Genomic DNA, 20825 nt, shown 5'->3' with positions numbered 1-20825 from the left:
TGACACAATTTACCTAGTTAAAAGAAATTCATGCTAGCAGGCAATATTAACTAAATATGCAGGTTTAAAAATATATACATGTGTATTGATTTTAAGAAAGCCATGGATGTTTATGTTTAGATACACATTGGTGCAACAACAGTGCTTTTTTTGCGACTGCGCTGGTTAAATCATCACCCGTTTGGCGAAGTAGGCTGTGATTCGATGATAAATTAACAGGCACCGCATCGATTATATGCAACGCAGGACAAGCTAGATAAACTAGTAATATCATCAACCATGTGTAGTTAACTAGTGATTATGTTAAGATTGATACATTTAATGCTAGCTAGCAACTTACCTTGGCTCTTGCTGCACTCGCGTAAAAGATAGTCAGGCTGCCACGCAGTCTCCTCGCGGATTGCAATTTCATCGGCCATAATCGGTGTCCAAAAATGCAGATTACCGATTGTTATGAAAACTTGAAATCAGCCCAAATTAATCGGCCATTCCGATTAATTGGTCGACCTCTACTATGGATCACCGGTTTACGTAGACTATGGTCCTGCACGAGACAGATGTTTTTATTAGGTTTTATTTGCTGCGGTGTCTATTAACTGTCCAAATGCACGTCCGCTTTCACACTCTTAATTGCTATAGAATTGTCACAAATGCCTTAGAATACAGTTCAGAATACGGATAAATATGACAGTACCCCATCTACAGTTGAAGTCGGAAGTTTACATACACCTTAGCCAAATACATTTAAACTCAGTTTCCCTGACCTGAGATCTCTGTTTCCTTTATATTTTGGTTAGGTCAGTGTGTGACTAGGATGGATACATTCGTTTTTGTATTGTCTAGGGTTTTTTGTATGTCTAGGGTTTTTGTAGGTCTAGGTGATTTGTATGTCTATGGTGGCCTGATATGATCCCCAATCAGAGGCAGCTGTTTATCGTTGTCTCCAATTGTGGATCATTTTTAGGTAGCCATTTTCCCTTTGGTGTTTGTGGGTTCTTGTTCTATGTTTAGTTGCCTGTCTGCACTACTCATATTAGCTTCACGGTTCGTTTTGTTATTTTGTTCGTTTGTTCAGTGTTCGTTCTTATAATAAAGAAGAATGTACGTTTACCACGCTGCGCCTTGGCCTCCTCCTTACAACGGCCGTGACAATTATAAGTAAAATAATCTGTCTGTAAGCAATTGTTGGAAAAATGACTTGTGTCATGCACAAAGTAGATGCCCTAACCGACTTGCCAAAACTATAGTTTGTTAAGAAGATATTTGTGGAGTGGTTGAAAAACGAGTTTTAATGACTCCAACCTAAGTGTATGTAAACTTCCGACTTCAACTGTATGTCATTTCCAAACATTCTAAGAATTTATGAAAACATGACAATGACCATTTATCATCAAAAAAATAAAATAAAGTGTCAATCTTCCTGGGGGTGTACAGTGCGTTCGGAAAGTATTCAGACCACTTTACTTTTCCACATTTTGTTACGTGACAGCCTTATTCTAAAATGGATGAAATCATTTATTTTCCTCATCAATCTACACACAATACACCATAATAACAAAGCGAAAACAGGTATTTAGAATTTTTTGCAAATGTATAAAAATAGAAATGTGAATAAGTATTCAGGCCCTTTGCTATGAGACTTGAAATGGAGCTCAGGTGCATCCTGTTTCCATTGATCATCCTGGAGATGTTTCTACAACTTGATTGGAGTTCCACCTGTGGTAAATTCAATTGATTTCACATGATTTGGAAAGGCACACGCCTGTCTATATAAGGTCCCATAGTTGACAGGACATGTCAGAGCAAAATCCAAGTCATGAGGTCGAAGGAATTGTCCGTAGAGCTCTGAGACAGGATTGTGTCGAGGCAACGATCTGGGGAAGGATAGCAATAAATGTACAGCAATAAATGCACTCCACCAATCAGGCCTTTATGGTAAAGTGGCCAGATGGATGCCTCTCCTCAGTAAAAGCCACATGACAGCCCGCTTGGTTTTCCAAAAGGGACCTAAAGGGCTCTCAGACAATGACAAACAAGATTCTCTGGTCTGATGAAACCAAGATTGAACTCTTTGGCCTGAATGTCAAATGTCAAGTCTGGAGGAAACCTGGCACCATCCCTACGGTGAAGCATGGTGGTGGCAGCATCATGCTGTGGGGATGTCTTTCAGCGGGAGGAACTGGGAGACTAGTCGGGATTGAGGCAAAGATGAGTGGAGCAAAGTACAGAGATATCCTTGATGAAAACCTGTTCCAGAGCACTCAGGTCCTCAGACTGGGCCGAAGGTTCACCTTCATATAGGACAATGACCCTAAACACATAGCCAAGACAATGTAGGAGTGGCTTCGGGACAATCTCTGAATGTCCTTGAGTGGTATTGAACACCGATCGAGCATCTCTGGAGAGACCTGAAAATAGCTGTGCGGCGACGATCCCCGTCCAACCTGACAGAGTTTGAGAGGATCTGCAGAAATAAATGGGAGAAACTCTCCAAATACAGGTGTGCCAAGCTTGTAGCGTCCTATCCAAGAAGTCTCGAGGCTGTGATCGCTGCCAAAGGTGCTTCGACAGTACTGAGTAAAGGGTCTGAATACTTATGTAAATTTGATATTTCCATTTTTTTCTGTTTTTAGTACATTTGCAAACAAAATCTAAAAAGTGAAGGGGTCTGAATACTTTCTGAATGCACTGTATATGAACAGATTTGAATAAGAGTTGATGTTGCCTAAATGCTGTCAGTTCCACTTTAAGTCTCTGCTAAGGCACTATAATGTTCAGTAAGTGTGTGCCATCAGTTGTCCTAGAGGTGGTTTTCTTCTCGGCACAGTCCCCGTGTCCTTTTCCCAATGGAACGCTTGAAGCTATATTCTGGTCAGATGCTCTGTGAAGAGACGATGAAGGAATACTGTGGCGGAGGTATGCCCGAGTTCAATATTAGCTGTGGGCCTACTGCTGCGCCCGAAAGCCTCCTTGACAGCTATTCATTTCCGGGAGCCCCATAAAGAGTCATGGGATAGCATGTGAAACCATAGCCGCTCACCTTGTGACAGAGCAGAACATGGCTGGATGATGTTGTGACTGAGGAAATAGAGGAAGGGGGGGGGGGGGGGGGGGGGGGGGGGGGGGGGGGGGGAAAGAGAGACGTCCCGTGATCGAGGAAGAAATAAACAATCCAGCACAATCCAGCACTGATAAGCAACAGTCTAATAATCCTTTGCCAAACCGATACTCTGATACGCATGTGAATGTAGGATTATCCTCATACAGTATACTCTTTAGTGACTAGTGTTAGATAGGTACTATCGTATTAGATAGAGAGGAGTGGAAGTCAAAAGAATGTTCTGCCAGTGTGACCTTAGCAACAGACAGAGCCACCGCAGTCACGAGGAGCGCCAGGTCTGCGCTGTCACGGCAACCAGCAGCACCGTCAGTCTGAGGGGTGGTGATTGATTTGGAAAGGGAACGAAGGCAGGGAACGAGGGGTCTGTGGGTTCTATTCAAAGCTCTACCTTTCTGACTGTGTCTCTCCACTGAGAGGAATGGGAAAAACACTGTTCATGTGCATTAACCACACACTCCTATCGGCATTGCCGTCCTCACACTGAACTCACCTGCCAGAAAGGCCTATTCTTTAGCTAGTGAACAGTATTAGGATCTGGCCGGGCGACTGGCAGAGTTTATCCACTTAGGTTATTTCCTAAAGTTCGTCGACAGTGCAGACGGAATGAAAATGAGTGTCTCTACAGTTTTTCATTTGTTTTCTCACTTGTTCACTCACCGTCTCTCAAAGACTGATGAATAGGAACATTTCACACAGCAGACAGGATAGTGTGTATAGCTAACACGTCAATGTGTTTGGGTGTTTTACTAGTGGGCACACTCAGACATAACTGGCACCACCTATAATGCAGCCTCCCAGGCAGGTCAGTGACCCCTCCCGTGTCCCAGAGTGGAAGAATGGCAGAAAGTCAGAGTGAGGGAGGAGAGTAAATAGAGGAATATCACATGTGGCGTCCCCTCCTTTTCCCTTCAGGAGAGACAAGAGGATGGTGGGGCGCCCGCAGCAGGGGCTGTATTAATGGCACCTTTACTGTCCACACACACGCATGCACGCATGCACGCACACACACCCACACTACTTTTCATCTTTGAGTCTTTTGGGTGCATGTTAAGGTTTGTATGTGACATAGATGCAGTAGGAACTTAGTAGGCTGGATGCTTTATGGCAGTGGGATATGGACCTGCTCAATTCATGAATCATTCTCCACGCCGCCACTCAGCCCTGTCCGTGTGTGTTTTGATCTACTGCTCTCCACCCAGTGACTTCATCAGGGCATTAATAAAGATCCATACATATGCAGTGCACACTGGCTTGGCCTCCTCTCCCCCGTGTGTTAACTGAACACGTCTCGTGCTGTGTTGCTCTGTGCTTCACCTACCATGGAGACGAGTTATAGTGTTTATGAGACCTGAGATATGTCTGCGTTAGCGAGTATTTTGGACTGGCAGTGGTGTATTCTATCAGATGGTGTGTGTGTGTGTGTGTGTGTGTGTGTGTGTGTGTGTGTGTGTGTGTGTGTGTGTGTGTGTGTGTGTGTGTCTGTCTGTCTGTCTGTCTGTCTGTCTGTCTGTCTGTCTGTCTGTCTGTCTGTCTGTCTGTCTGTCTGTGTGTCTGTGTGTCTGTCTGTCTGTCTGTCTGTCTGTCTGTCTGTCTGTCTGTCTGTCTGTCTGTCTGTCTGTCTGTCTGTCTGTCTGTCTGTCTGTCTGTCTGTCTGTCTGTCTGTCTGTCTGTCTGTCTGTCTGTCTGTCTGTCTGTCTGTGTGTGTGTGTGTGTGTGTGTGTGTGTGTGTGTGTGTGTGTGTGTGTGTGTGGTATGTTTGGAGTGGTTGCATACTGCAGTATTTTACAGGAAGCTGTGAATGTGGGGGGCTGTCTGTGTGTCTGCGTGTGTTTGGGCAGTGGTTTGGACAGAGACTAGCAACAGTGGCTGGGTTGGTTGTCTGCTTCTGCGGTCGCCATACATGCCTTATCTCCAGGAAATACATTTGAGGAGATCTTGGAAACCACTAGCAGCTGTCCCACAGAACAGATGAAAAGCCCGGGTCAGGAATCAGCATGTACGATTAGCGTCTGGGATTTCACATTCACACACTTTCCTACTGCTACGGAGAACACGTGGCTGGAGGTCTGATGTGTGGATGTCTGTGTAGTATTGAATCCTGTTGAGTCCTATTGCTGTTTGTTTAGGCCTGAGTGTTGATTCCATAGGTCAGAGTCTGCAGGGGCGCGCGGATGTTAGCTGTTAGCACCACTGTGTGTATTTGAACAGCTGCCTCTCCACTCCATCTCAGTGGAGCCTTGGCTTATTCTCTCTTACCTGCAGGGAAATTCTCAAGGCTGTCATGACCCCGACTTTTCCGCTTTGATAAATCAGTAAAGAAGAAAAAAAGTCACATCCTCTACTTCTACCGTTAGATAGCCTTATTGACGGGGGGTGGGGGTGGGGGGGGGGGGGGGGGTGTAGTGAGGGAACAAGCTGACTTGTATTAGCACCCTAAAGGTGCCTGCAGCCTGACAGGGTGTGTGGCTGAGGAAACCGAGTAGGGAGTAAGAGATGGAGGGAACACTAATGACTGATCACTCCGTTCCTGCCTGTCATTCTCCATGTTACCTTCTCTGTCACCCCGCTCTATCACCCTCTCTCTCCCACTCCCCTCTCTCTCCCACTCCCTCTCACAATCCACCCAATGCACCCGCTCCTTGTTCTCTCTTTCTCTCCCTCTCCCTTTCTCTCTATCATATCAGCCTGTTCCATCACCATGGTGTTGGTGACTAAATGTCATGGGAAAAATCAATATGTGCTGGCTTCCTGTGGGTTCCTTGCGGGAGGGGAGTGTTGTAGGGAGGAGGGTTACGGGCAGGGAGGCTAACAGTAAACACAGACTGGCTGTGCTGTGCTGTGCTGGGGCTAGGGCAGGAGCAGATGGGGACGACAGCAGATTACACAGAGGAGAGGAACTCCTTTCAGGATTAGTTCACTGGCTCTCTCTCTACGAGGGGATGAGGGGATGACCTATAGCTGAACAGGGTATAGTGACTGAGCTATAGGTTGCCCATACTTTACAAATACAGTGTGTGCTGGGGGGGGGGGGGGGGGTGGGGGGGGGGTGACTTAAATCCTCACAGACTGTCAGATTAAACTTGCTTAATTTTACTCCCGTTCCTCACCCTTCTAAGACAAGCACACACAGACATAGGTACACACACAAATAGCTACACACATAGCTAGACATACGCTGGCCTAATTTGTTGCCCAGATGTGAGCCTGGAGTTTTTTCTCCCTCCTCATCTTGTTGTTGATCTCATGCGGATGTTGTTACGAGAGAGAGAGGAAGTTAATAAGAATATAAAACAGGAAGGGAATATATTAAAAGGAGCGAACACACACACACACACACACACACACACACACACACACACACACACACACACACACACACACACACACACACACACACACACACACACACACACACACACACACACACACACACACACACACACACACACACACACACACACACACACACACACACACACACACACACAGGCTATTACACTCTCTCCCCAGCAGTCAGCTCATTAGAATGTGTGAGGAGATCCCTCTCAGCACTGCCTCTCTCTCTCTCTCTCTCTCTTTCTCTCACTTTCCCTTTTCCCTGTCTCTCTTTCTTTCTCTCTCCCTTTCTCTCCCTCTCTCCCTTTCTCTCCCTGCATCTCACTTGCTCCCCTCTCTCTTTTTGTCACTATGTATGCATCTCTCTCCCCCAGTCTCTTTCTCTCTCTCCTGCACTCTCTCAATTTTCAATTTCAAGGTACTTTATTGGCATGACATTAGACACTATTTCAAAGTGAGGTTAGAAAACGCCCCCTCTCATTGCGTATGTGTGTGTGCGTGTTGTGTGTTGGGGTGTGTGTGGGGGGAGGGTAGAGGGTAGCTGGGGGGTAGGGGTAGGGGGTGTTGCCCTGGGCTGGATTAATGAATTGTTGCTGGGTAATTATGAATACAGCTTCTCTGTATCTTAACAGTGTGTGTTCACAGAGACTGGCCTTTTAGTGTTTCTCTCTCTCTCTCTCTCCTCCTCTCTCTCTCTCTCTCTCTCTCTCTCTCTCTCTCTCTCTCTCTCTCTCTCTCTCTCTCTCTCTCTCTCTCTCTCTCTCTCTCTCTGTCTATGTGTGTGTGTTACTGTGCAGTAGTCACTGATTTGACTTTAGGCATCATCTCTAGACATAATTTGTCAAAAATGACTGTTACAGATGAACAAGTACCCCCCCCCCCCCCTTCTCATTTAACACTCTCTGTGTGTAATCAATGTGTATACATTGATATACTAGGAGCTCGTCTCTCTCACCAGTCCTATAGGTATGACTTCACCAAGATAAGGCCAAGGTCACAGGAGCCCCAGATCTCTCATTATGAAATGTGTCAGGTTGATGGCTGTAACGATGGGGATGGGGTGGACCCGGGGCCAGGGGGCTGGATGCTCGAATTGACTCGGATCGGATCCTGCTGTCTCTCAGCTCAGGTCACACCCACACACAGTGTCAATGAGCCACTGGGAGACAGGAAGTAGTAATATGATGATATTAGGTTCAGGTGAAGGAGCTGGCTTCTCTGCACTTATCGGATGTGGAAGGGTCTGCTTGTCCAACAGGAGTAATCAGATATAGTTAGGGTAATCCCTCTCCCTGCCCTCCCACTCCCCACTGGGGCACGAGTAGGGATAGGGGTGTAGTCCGAGCCACCCCCAGGTAGAGAGAGAGGGGTGTGGATAGGGTGGTGTTAAACCCCTTGTGTCGTGTCCAGAAATTTGGATTCAGCGCTCTAGAGTCCCCAATTTTCAGTTACCAGTCAGCAGAGTGGAAAGTAGCTGGGCTCAGGAGGAGGCTGGTTGTAATCCTCTATATCGCCCCCTGTTGATCCTCCCTGTTAAACCCCTAATACTCTGTCTGTCTTTGTCTCTCTCCCATTCTGATCATGACAGGGTCATACCTCTGTCACCACTGGTGAGATTAACCCCTGATGTAAGAGGTTATCAGACCAAGAGATTGTGTGTATTAGATACTAAAACTCCAGATGTGTCTCTCCCTACTCGCATTGTAACATAATATCGACCCTGTTGCCTCGTCACGTTACCCTTACTATATGCACATAGCTATCTCAATTACCTCGTACCCCTGCACCCCTGCACATTGACTCGGTACTGCTATTCCCTGTATATAGCCATGTTATTTTTACTCTTTTACTTTTTTTTAGCTTTATCTTTAACTCTGCGTTGTTGGAAGATGACCCATAAGTAAGCATTTCACTGTTAGTCTAGTTGTTTAGGAAGCATGTGACAAATAATATTTTGGTGCTTAATATACTCCCTGAGGCTCTTTTTAAGCCAGTAACACCAGTGGTGTAAAACTCCAGGGTTGCTTGGCTCACCTTTGGAAGCAAGTGAAGTGGCACACTCAGATTCACGGGTCAGCTTTTTCCCAAATGAACTTTCTCGGCTATAAATAGCCTAATGTTTACCAGAGTTACAGGTTACTCACTCACAGTCTCACGCACACTGTACACATACTGTACACTACACACACACAAACACACTGCGTAGGCCTCTGAAAAAGGCTCTCCTTGATATCTTTATTTGGACTAGGGCAGGAGTGTATATGTTATAAGATATCATAAGGTGAATGCACCAATTTGTAAGTCGCTCTGGATAAGAGCGTCTGCTAAATGACTTAAATGTAAATGTAAATGTATTACCTCCAGGTTTCTGCTGTCTGTTGGAGTGAATATTAAACGGACCTCAGTGGGCAGTCTGGTTTGGTGGTCTGTCTGGCTTGTCGGTCTGCAGTATACATTACGTTGACTGGACGTTTTCCAAATGTTTCCCTAACCACCTCTGTATTGTGATCTCTTTCAGGCGCCACCAGAGACATTGGATCAGCTCTTACCAGGATGTGCATGCGGCATCGCAGCATCGAGGCGAAACTGCGCCATTTCACCAAGTAAGTCCCGCCTTCTTACACAGGCATCGTCCTATAGGCCTAGCTCTGTCCCTGCCATCACTCCATTAGTGGGGATTGGTCCCAAGAACTGTCAGTCACTGCTTTTTGTAAAACATTTGACGATGGTAGCCAACAGTAATGAGTAGTAGCTGTCATCCCATCCATGTTCCTTGGCTGACCTTCTGAAAGTCTGTGGTAAGCTTTGGACAAACTGTGACCCTTGATTTTGTTCAGAGGCTACCACAGTATTGAGATGAGAATATGTGGTAGGCTTACATTTACATTTAGGTCATTTAGCAGACACTCTTATCCAGAGAGACTTACAGGACCAATTAGGGTCAAGTGCCTTGCTCAAGGGCACATCGGTTGGAGTGGTCATCCCCAAAGCCAACACCTACTTTGGCCGCCTTTCCTTCCAGTTCTCTGCTGCCAGTGACTGGAACGAATTGCAAAAATCGCTGAAGCTGGAGACTTACTTTTCCCTCACTAACTTTAAACATCAGCTATCTGAGCAGCTAACCGGTGCTGCAGCTGTACATAGTCCATCTGTAAATAGCCCACCCAATTTACCTACCTCATCCCCATATTGTTTTTATTTACGTTGCTACTCTTTTGCACACCAGTATCACTACTTACACACCATCATCTGCTCATCACCATCTGCTCATCTATCACTCCAGTGTTAATCTGCTAAATTGTAATTACTTTGCTTCTATGGCCCATTTATTGCCTACCTCCTCACGCCATTTGCACACACTGTATGTAGACTTTCTTTTTTTATATTGTGTTATTGACTGTACGCTTGTTTATTCCATGTAGCTCTGTGTTGTTGTATGTGTCGAACTGCTTTGCTTTATCTTGGCCAGGTCGCAGTTGTAAATGAGAACTTGTTCTCAACTAGCTTACCTGGTTAAATAAAGGTGAAATATATATGTATTTTCTTATTTAAAAATTGGTAGATTTTTCACCTAGTTGGCTCTGTGATTTGAATCAGCGACCTTTCGGGTTACTGGTCCAACACTCTTAACCGCTATGTTACCTGCTGCCCAGACTCTCTTTATGCTAGAAGAGTGAATTCACACGTGTCATCCTCCACTGAGTGAGGTACCAGTCATGGGTTTTCCATGTAAGTCTATTCCAGTGTTTGGGCCGGGTCTGTGGTAATGTGGAAATAGCAGGGCAGTGTGGGATTTAGACACAAAATCACCTCAGCTGGGTTATTCTACACACTATCTTGACTGGAACATTCTCTCCCTAAAACGCATGATGCCGACAGGAGACGGAGGGAGGAGAAAACAGAATGTGAGGACGAACACGCTCCATTTCCCCCTCCTCCGCTCCAGTCCTCCATCTTCCCTCCCTCCCCTCTCCCCAAATCCCAAGCACCTCATTATAGGACATCTGTAGACTATTCTCTCAGACACTTAGGCTAAATGAATGGCACCACCGGCAGCAGCCTGCTCTGTTCTAGACCGCACAGTAAACCTCAAAGAAAGGAATCCATTCTATTTAGTTTGTAGTCTCGAATGACTTTTCCAAATCAGAGGCTATCACCATGATGACGATAATGATGATTGCGGTGTCTGGGGTGATGAGGATGATGATGACCAGGATGATGATGATAATAATGCCGATGATGATGGTGCCTGTGATGATGATGATGGTGGTGTCTTGTTGGGGTGTTTACATTCCTTACAAAGCATTTCTGGGAACAAAAGTTTCCTCGCCGTGTGGTGGCACATCATAACCGGTCTCCTGACCCGTTTACATTGCGCCACACTGTAAACAGGGGTGAAGCACACATCAGCACTGCGATGTCAGTCTGTGAGTGGTCGACCTGGGAGGCTGCAGTTTCCACACTCCACCATAGGACTCGAAGCTCTCAGCTCGTCCTGTAGTGACGGGGGTGTGCAGATGTGCAACATACCACAAATAGTGAAGTGGGACGAACCACAAAGGAAAATGTATATAACCGCTTTCCCTTTCCAAAGATCGTATTTCTCAGAGCTTATGTTTTCCATGGTTCGTAAGAAAACATATCATTTTTAGAATTCATCATGGCAAAGATTCATTTTGTCCACGTGTTCCATATGTGTACCAGATGAAGCAAAATTGTTACATTTAAACGGAAAATAAAATCATTGTAGCCTCCCGAGTGGCGCAGCGGTCTAAGGCACTGCATCACAGTGCTTGAGGCGTCACTACAGACCTGGGTTCGATCCCGGGCTGTGTCACAAACCGGCCGTGACCAGGAGTCCCATAGGGCGGCACACAATTGGCCCAGCGTTGTCCGGGTTAGGGGATGGTTTGGCTGGGTGGGGCTTTACTTGGCTCATTGCGCTCTAGCGACTCCTTGTGGTGGGGTGGGTGCCAGCAGGCTGACTTCGGTCAACAGTTGAACATCGTTTCCTCCGACACATTGGTGCAGCTGGCTTCCTTGTTAAGCGGGCAGGTTTAAAGTCGCGCTGTTTGGCGTGTCATGTTTCGAACGACTCATGACTCGACCTTCACCTCTCCCGAGCCTGTTTGGGAGACAAGATTGTAATTGGATCACAATTGGATATCACGAAATTGGGGAGAAAAAGCAGGTTACCTTTTTTTTTTAGTAAGTCATTATTATAACCGTTAATTAACACACCCATTGAACCTCGTGCTTTCTCTTTCCCTCTGTCCTCCCAGTGCCCTGATGGAGAGCTTGATCACTCCTCTCCAGGACAGGATTGAGGATTGGAAGAAGACAGCCAACCAGCTGGACAAGGACCATGCCAAAGGTGAATAATAATAATAGTAATAACAATATTGGATTGGATTTACATAGCGCTTTTCTACAAGCTGAGGTACTCAAAGTGCTTTGCATAGTAAGGGGGAAACTCACCTCATCCACCACCAATGTGTGGCACCCACCTGGGTGATGCACGGTAACCATTGTTGTGCCAGAAAGCTCACCACGTGGTGGAGAGGTGAGGAGTGATATATGCCAAGTAGGAATGAGGGGGATGACTAGGTGGCCATGATGAAAACGTCATGATGGAGGTGAGACACACACAGGGTACCTCAATCATATTCTCCTCTGTCTCCTGGGCCAATATGGATGACGTTCTGTCCCCGCTCTCTCCTCTAGAGTACAAAAGATCTCGTCATGAGATCAAGAAGAAGTCCTCAGACACCATGAAACTGCAGAAGAAGGCCCGGAAAGGTAGGCTGCTCCTCTTCTCTCTCTCTCTCTCTCTCTCTCTCTCTCTCTCTCTCTCTCTCTCTCTCTCTCTCTCTCTCTCTCTCTCTCTCTCTCTCTCTCTCTCTCTCTCTCTCTCTCTCTCTCTCTCTCTCTCTCTCTCTCTCTCTCTCTCCTCTCTCTCTCTCCTCTCTCTCCTCTCTCTCTCTCTCTCTCTCTCTCCTCTCTCTCTCCTCTCTCTCCTCTCTCTCTCTCTCTCTCTCCCTCTCTCTCTCTCTCTCTCTCTCTCTCTCTCTCTCTCTCTCCGACTGACAGCTAGCATGGCTGAACACTCCTAAACTGCCCTCTCCGGCTATCCAGCGCTCTGAAAACACTGCAGGTTTTGCATTTTGTTTGGGCTGTATAACTATAGGTTAATCCGGACATTCTCTGGTATGTAACAGTCTCAGCTGCGTCTCCCCTTCAGCATGATATTACAGTAGGAGTAGTACTGATGAAAATGTCAAGGTCAAATCCTCAAGGTGAGATCCTTTGCCAAGGCATTGTAGCTTGTTGACGATTACAGTTTGGTCTTTAAAAGGGCTATCGCCTCAAATCACTAGAGTGAGGGGGTGAAATGAGGGAAGGCGCAGTGAGGGAGAACATAGCTCCACTCCCTGTTAGTGAAGACTGATGTTATAGAGCAACACTCACCCCTGGTGGTCAGGATGATAATGACAGGCCTTCCCTCATTCGCGATGATGCAGTTCACTCTGATCCAGCAGCCAATAAATACCGTTGTCTATTTAAGGCTATTTCTAGACAGTTGCCAGGCAGATGCAAGAACCTAAAATGATGAACTGAGGTGTATTTCATCTTAAAACCGGTGGAACATTGATGTTGGGTTGCTTTACCAGGTTGAGTTGGTTTTGATTTTGGCAACAGTGTTTTTCCTCTAACCGTGCTCACTTTGGCCGTGAACTGAGCTGTGATGGCTTCCTTGTACTAACCCTAACGATGAGCTCAACAATCTCTGCTCTCTCTCCTTTACCCCTGTCACCCCTCTGACCCCCTGTATGTCCCCCAATTCCTCCTCTCAACCCACCTTTGTTGTCCCTTTCTCTTTCCATTTTTCTCTCCCCGCCTCTCTCCCTCTCTCTTTCTTTCTCTCTCTCTCTCTCTCTCTCTCTCTCTGTCTGTGGTTGATTTCCCTTCTGTAGAAATCCAGGGTAAGTATGTGGTTCTCGTCCCACAACACTGCTATGCTATGCTACGTCTTCTTCTTGACATGTATTCTGTGTAGAGGGGTTTTCCCATGCCCCCCAAAAATACTTTTGGGAGATAGTCAAAAGCTAAGTGATTTACATCACTGTAATACATTTGGCCTGATTCACTCTTCTTCAGCTAGTTAGGCCTGCTAGCTGTAACCTTTTAAAAGTCTGTCTACTTTCTGAGGCCTCTGGAATGCTGTCCTGTGACCTTTGTGACTCCTGCATGACTTGTTGTTCTAAAGCTCTTTCTGCTCACAGCACTGGTTGCTGTTGTCGAAGGTTCCCCCCTATCTTCTCTATCATGGCCGTCTCTGACACTACTCCCTGCTGCATGACTTAACATTCCAAGACATTTTGAAGACTTGCTTTTTTTTGCTCATTTTCCATCATTACTTCTGTAGATGTCAGTCTGTTTAATGTCCGTATGCATTTCTGTTTAGCTCATGTAGATACAGTACCAGTGTAGAGTTTGTAGATCATTCTGTCCTGTGTCCATGGTGTCTGTCATTGGCTTGGGGGACCCGAGAAGGGAGGGATGAGAGGAGGGGAGGGATGAGAGGAGGGGAGGGGTGAGATTTGTCCCTTCAAGCCCAGACACACCATACAGTTCTAATCTTTTCTTTCTCTCCTCCTCTCTCTTTTGTGTCACGCTTTGGTTTTTCCTTGTGACCTCTCTGTTACCCTCTTCTCCTCCTTTGGTCCTTCTTCCTTGTCCCACTACCTGCATTCTCTCTACATACCGGATACCCCACTCCCTGTATACTATGCCCCTGCCCTGTTTCCCTTTCCCTGCTCCTTGTCCCTGTCCCCTGTGCTCTTCCGCCTGGCTGATCAGGCCGAGGGGACCTGCAGCCCCAGCTGGATAGTGCCATGCATGATGTGAATGACATGTACCTGCTGATGGAGGAGACAGAGAAGCAGGCGGTGCGCAGAGCTCTGGTGGAGGAGAGGGGACGCTTCTGCACCTTCATCGGCTTCCTGCAGCCTGTAGTGGTAAGACTGGAGGAGGGGAGGCAGGGGCTGTATGGGGAGGGGAAACACCAGGGAGCTGGGGTGAGACATGGGGCCAATCCCTAATCGTCCCTTAAGCCCTGCGCGTTATGCACTTGTGGTGATCTGAGAGGATTTGATTGGTATAAGCAATATGGTAAAACTTCCATCTAGCCTAACAGAGGGCGAGTTGGAGCTATTACCACGTTTCTCATACCAATCAAATCCTATCAAGTCTCCACAAGGGCACAGGATGAAGGGTTTAGGGGATGATTTGGGATCGGGCCAGAGTGAAGATGAAACAGGAGGAGCGGAGACTTGTCAGGGCCTGAAACCTAACTTAGGGAGGGGGTGGGGGGTGGGAGGGAGGGGGGGGGGGGGGTGGAGTAAATAAGCCACCAGCTAAAATATGTTGACATTGCCCTCTAGTGTTGAGTTAAAGCTGAACAGTTGCAGTCATTCACATAAGGCCAGTGCTATTGCCATATATAATAACACTGACTGAAATGACTCTTGTTGTTTTGACCAGAATGGAGAGATTGCCATGCTGGGAGAGATCACTCACCTCCAGGCCATTATTGATGACCTCACTGTGCTGACCACTGATCCCCACAAACTCCCCCCCGCCAGCGAGCAGGTACCGACACTCTCTTCTGAGATATTTGTATTATTTTTAGCCTACTATTTTAGTATAATGCACCATCTCTCAGTCCCACCGTCTAGACAGAGGTCATTAGATGCTAGATGGAACAGTGCTTGTGTGATAGAGTGAAATGTGCCATAAAAAGAATAGCATCATAATGTGCACCAGCAAGCAATATGCTATTCATTTATCCAAATGTGATAATATGTTAATGTGCTCTATTGATGTCTGTTTGTACAGAGTTTGATTAGTAATGCCTAGGAGTTCCTATAAGGGAAGCATGCAGTTTACCAGCTCGTTCATTACAACTGAAGCTAACGCTACACGTCCATGTGAATCATTCTCATATTTCCCCCTTTCAGGCAAAAAAGCGTAACTGAATTGTTTCCAGCAGCACAGTTACAGTCACCAACTCTCTGGTTAACACAAAAAACTGCCTAACTAGCTCTGCTAGGGCGAGTAAAATGGTCAGAGTGGTCTCATTTGTGTCTGGAAGTAGCTAGCAAGCTAGCCAATATTAGCTTGGGTGCTTGACTGCTGTTGTAAGGCCAGAATGCTCAAATCAACCCTACTCCTTGGCCCGAACATTCAGTGCGCTCCGAGAGCGAAAATGTACACACTGACAATCTGACAACGCCCTGAATTTATGAGTGTCACGTTGTATAGCGCCATATTTTCTGTTCCATCCTATGGAAACCCAGAGGGTTTTTCATTTTCATGGAATAGAAACACCATAATATTAATCAAATGAATTAACTTCTCACGGATCATTGGGATGCTAGCGTCCCACCTCGACAACATCCGGTGAAATTGCAGAGAACCAAATTCAAATTACAGAAATCCTAATATTACACATTCATGAAAATACAAGTGTCATACATCATTTAAAAGCTTAACTTCTTGTTAATCCAGCCGCTTTGTCAGATTTCAAAAAGGCTTTACGGTGAAAGCACACCATGCGATTATCTAAGGACAGCGCCCCGCACACAAAAGCATTACATACATTTACCAACCAAGCAGAGGCGTCAGGAAAGTCAGAAATAGCGATAAAATAAATCACTTACCTTTGAAGATCTTTATCTGGTTGCAATCACAAGGGTTCCAGCAACATAACAATTTGCCCTTTTGTTCAATAAAGTCCTTCTTTATATCTCAAAAACGTATGTTTCATTGGCGCGCGTGACTCAGTAATCCACCGGTTTCCCTCGTTCAAAATGCATACAAATGAATCCCGTAAGTTACCAATAAACTTCTTCCAAACATATCAAATAATATTCCTAATCAATCCCCAGGTACCCTAATATGTAAATAAACAATAACATTTAAGACGGAGAATACCGGAGACCATTACCGGAGATAAATAACGAAGTGCACGCCCTTGCCGGAATGCGCAACAAACACTACAGCCAAAATGGGAGCCACTTTGAAAAACTACAAATTCTAGCTCATTTTTCAAAAAACAAGCCTGAAAATCTTGCTAAAGACTGTTGACATCTAGTGGAAGCCCTAGGAACTGCAATCTGGGAGGTCTTCCTTTTATATTCCCATTCCCAGCCATTGTAATAAGTGGGTTTTCGCCTGCCATATCAGTTCTGTTATACTCACAGACATTGTTTTAACAGTTTTGGAAACTATCCAATACTACCAATTATATTCATATCCTAGCTTCTGGGCCTGAGTAACAGGCAGTTTACTTTGGGCACCTACTTTTGCCCCCTAGCCCGAAGAAGTCAATCAAGTACCAATCAAAAGTTTGGACACCTACTCATTCCAGGATTTTTCTATATTTTTACAATTTTCTACATTGTAGAATAAGAGTGAATCAATCAAATTTCAATCAAATGTATTTATAAAGTCCTTCTTACATCAGCTGATGTCACAAAGTGCTGTACGGAAACCCAGCCTAAAACCCCAAACAGCAAGCAATGCAGGTGTAGAAGAGCAGGGACTAGGAAAAACTCCCTTGAAAGGCCAGAACCTAGGAAGAAACCTAGATAAGAACCAGGTTATGAGGGGTGGCCAGTCCTCTTCTGGCTGTGCCAGGTGGAGATTATAACAGAACATGGCCAAGATGTTCAAATGTTCATAGATGACCAGCATGGTCAAATAATAATAATCACAGTGGTTGTAGAGGGTGCAACAGGTCAGCACCTCAGGAGTAAATGTCACTTGGCTTTTCATAGCCGTTCATTAACCTGTCTAGGATCAGCGTGGCGCTAGCGGCACACCCCCCCCCCCCCCACTGAAAAACCAGTGCCGCGAAATTCAAAAAAAATATTTTTTTAAAATATTTAACTTTCACACATTAAAGTCCAATACAGCTAATGAAAGACACAGATCTTATGAATCCAGTCAACATTTCCGATTTTTAAAATGTTTTACAGGGAAGACACAATATGTAAAGATGTACATCTATTACCTAAAAACACATTAGCATAATCCACCATCTTTTATTTGTCCACCAACACCAGTAGCCATCACCAATTCGGCTAAACTAAGATATTTATAGCCCCTAACCAACAAAAAAACTCATTAGATGACAGTCTGATAACATATTTATGGTATGGGATAGGTTTTGTTAGAAAAAAGTGCATATTTCAGGTATATGGCATAGTTTACAATTGCACCCACCATCACAAATGGACTAGAATAATTACAATGAGCAACGTGTTTACCTAACTACTAATCATCAAACATTTCGTAAAAATACACAGCATACACGAATCGAAAGACACAGATCCTGTGAATACAGACAATATTTCAGATTTTCTAAGTGTCTTACAGCGAAAACACAATAAATCGTTATATTAGCTTAGCACATAGCAATTAGCAGCCCAGCATTGATTCTAGCCAAAGTGAGCGATAAAAGTCAACATCGCCAAAAGATATTAATTTTTTCACTAACCTTCTCAGAATTCTTCCGATGACACTCCTGTAACATCACATTACAACATGCATATACAGTTTGATCGAAAATGTTTATATTTAGCCACCAAAATCATGGTTAGACAATGTGAAATGTAGACAAGCTGGTAAAGAAAACGTCCTTGCGCCACTTAGACAGTGATCTACTCTTATACATAAATACTCATAAACGTGACTAAAAAATATAGGGTGGACAGGGATTGATAGACAATTTAATTCTTAATACAATTGCGTTATTACATTTTTTAATTTATCCTTACTTTTCAATACAGTTTGCGCCAAGCGAAGCTACGTCAAAAAACATGGCGTCCTAAGCCACTAAAATGTTTCGACAGAAACACGATTTATCATAATAAAAATGTCCTACCTTGAGCTGTTCTTCCATCAGTATCTTGGGCAAAGGATCCTTTCTTGGGAGAAATCGTCTTTTGGTGGAAAGCTGTCCTCTTGCCATGTGGAAATGTCAACTACGTTCGGGATGAACTGAAAAGCGTTCCCAACTTTTCACATCGTTGCAAAAATAAATGTCCCAAAATCGCACTAAACGGATATAAATTGCTATAAAACGCTTTAAATTAACTACTTTGTGATGTTTGTAACTCCTATAACGAGTGAAAAGATGACCGGAGAAATATAACAGGCTAAACTAACGCTTGGAACAGGAGAGGGTCGGTGTCTTCCACGCGCGTTACGCAGCAAGAAAAGACTTGCTAGCTAAAGGTTTTTTTCATTTGTAGGGCCTGTGAACGAGCAATCGAGCCCGTTGGAATCGTCATCACGTAAAGGCATCCAGGGGAAGACGTAAGAAGTGTCCGTATAGTCATAGCAACGACAGTGCCCGTTTAAATGACTTCAGAAAAGTGGCCAACGTTTCTCAAATCTGACTCCATGTCAGGGAAATTGCTGTAGAATGGGCTCTGTTCCACTTAGAGACAAAATTTCAACTCCTATAGAAACTATAGACTGTTTTCTATCCAATAATAATAATAATATGCATATTGTACGATCAAGGATTTTGTGGGAAGCCGTTTAAAAAATTAGCCACATTAGCATAAATAGTCTAAACAGCGCCCCCATCCCCAACAGGTTAAGAGTATCTCTACCGCTCCTGCTGTCTCTAGAGAGTTGAAAACAGCAGGTCTGGGACAGGTAGTACATCCGGTGGACAGGTCAGAGTTCCACAGCCGCAGGCAGAACAGTTGAAACTGGAGGAACAGCACGACCAGGTGGACTGGGGACAGCAAGGAGTCATCATGGCCAGGTAGTCCTGAAGCATATGTTCTAGGGCTCAGGTCCTCTGAAAGAAAGGAAGAAAGAGAAAGAAAGAAAGAAAGAAAGAAAGAAAGAAAGAAAGAAAGAAAGAAAAAGAAAGAAAGAAAGAAAGAAAGAGAGATGGAATTAGAGAGAGGATACTTAAATTCACACAGGACACCGGATAAGACAGGAGAAATACTTCAGATAAAACAGACTGACCCTAGCCCCCCGACACATAAACTATTGTAGCATAAATACTGGAGGCTGAGACAGGAGCGGTCGGGAGACACTGTGGCCCCGTCCGACGATACCCTCGGACAGGGCCAACCAGGCAGGATAACCCCACCCACTTTGCCAAAGCACAGCTCCCACACTAGAGGGATAACTCCAACCACCAACTTACCATCCTGAGACAAGGCCGAGTATAGCCCACAAAGATCTCCCCCACGGCACAACTCAGGGGGGGCGCCACCCCGGACAGGAAGATCACGTCAGTGACTCAACCCACTCAACTGATGCACCTCTCCTAGGGATGGCATGGAAGAGCACCAGTAAGCCAGTGACTCAGCCCCTGTAATAGGGTTTGAGGCAGAGAATCCCAGTGGAGAAAGGGGAACCGGCCAAGCAGACACAGCAAGGGTGGTTCGTTGCACCAGTGCCTTTCCGTTCACCTTCACACTCCTGGGCCAGACTACACTCAATCATAGGACCTACTGAAGAAATGATTCTTCAATAAAGACGTAAAGATTGAGACTGAGTCTGCGCCTCTCACATGGATAGGCAGACCATTCCATTGAAATGGAGCTCTATAGGAGAAAGCTCTGCCTCCAGCTGTTTGCTTAGAAATTCTAGGGACAACTAGGAGGCCTGCGTCTTGTGACTGTAGCGTACGTGTAGGTATGTACGGCAGGAACAAATCGGAAAGATAGGTAGGAGCAAGCCCATGTAATGCTTTGTAGGTTAGCAGTAAAACCTTGAAATCAGCCCTTGTGAAGACAATTTTGAAATAACACATATGGAATCAGTTAAGAACTAATTCTTATTTACAAGGACAGCCTGCGGTCTCCCACGTGCCTGCAATATAGAAGACTATCAAATGCTTCTCAAAGATGCCCTCTGGTGGTCAAACTAGCAATAACTTGCATTAACAGGAAAAAAATGTCTGACAAATAGATAACGTGCCACAGAATGCTGCGTTAGCCATCAAGGTGTGCCGCAGTATGACGCAACCTTTAAACGATGAACCACTGTATAACACTTATATGGTGCCAATTGGATTGACTCTCTCCCTCCCAGGTGATCAAAGACCTGAAGGGTTCAGACTACAGCTGGTCCTACCAGACCCCTCCCTCCTCCCCCAGCAGTTCTGGCTCCAGGAAGAGCAGCATGTGCAGGTACGAACCAGAGGTAGACAGGACACATGGACAAGAAATACAGACATTTTGTATTGACATGGATTCATTTGATTTGATCAACAAAGGGGGGGATTCTTTGTTTTTGTTTTGAGCCTAGGTGTGTGGATGATGTGTTG

General features: G+C 45.3%; 1 protein-coding gene across 2 annotated transcripts in view; it reads left to right on the top strand.

The window, feature by feature from the left end:
- Positions 1-20825, top strand: part of LOC129854048 (protein MTSS 2-like) — an 84357-nt gene that overhangs the window by 52773 nt on the left and 10759 nt on the right. For both annotated transcript variants that reach the window (XM_055920673.1, XM_055920674.1), the window contains exons 4-9: positions 8976-9060; positions 11740-11831; positions 12182-12256; positions 14318-14475; positions 15002-15109; positions 20591-20688. In XM_055920673.1, the coding sequence (XP_055776648.1) occupies positions 8976-9060; positions 11740-11831; positions 12182-12256; positions 14318-14475; positions 15002-15109; positions 20591-20688 (616 nt within the window). The remainder of the gene's footprint in view (positions 1-8975; positions 9061-11739; positions 11832-12181; positions 12257-14317; positions 14476-15001; positions 15110-20590; positions 20689-20825) is intronic.

Source organism: Salvelinus fontinalis, chromosome 4 (assembly GCF_029448725.1).
Source record: "Salvelinus fontinalis isolate EN_2023a chromosome 4, ASM2944872v1, whole genome shotgun sequence".
Classification (NCBI taxonomy): domain Eukaryota; kingdom Metazoa; phylum Chordata; class Actinopteri; order Salmoniformes; family Salmonidae; genus Salvelinus; species Salvelinus fontinalis.
Note: the sequence above shows the minus strand (reverse complement) of the source record. Positions and strands in the feature narration are given on the sequence as shown.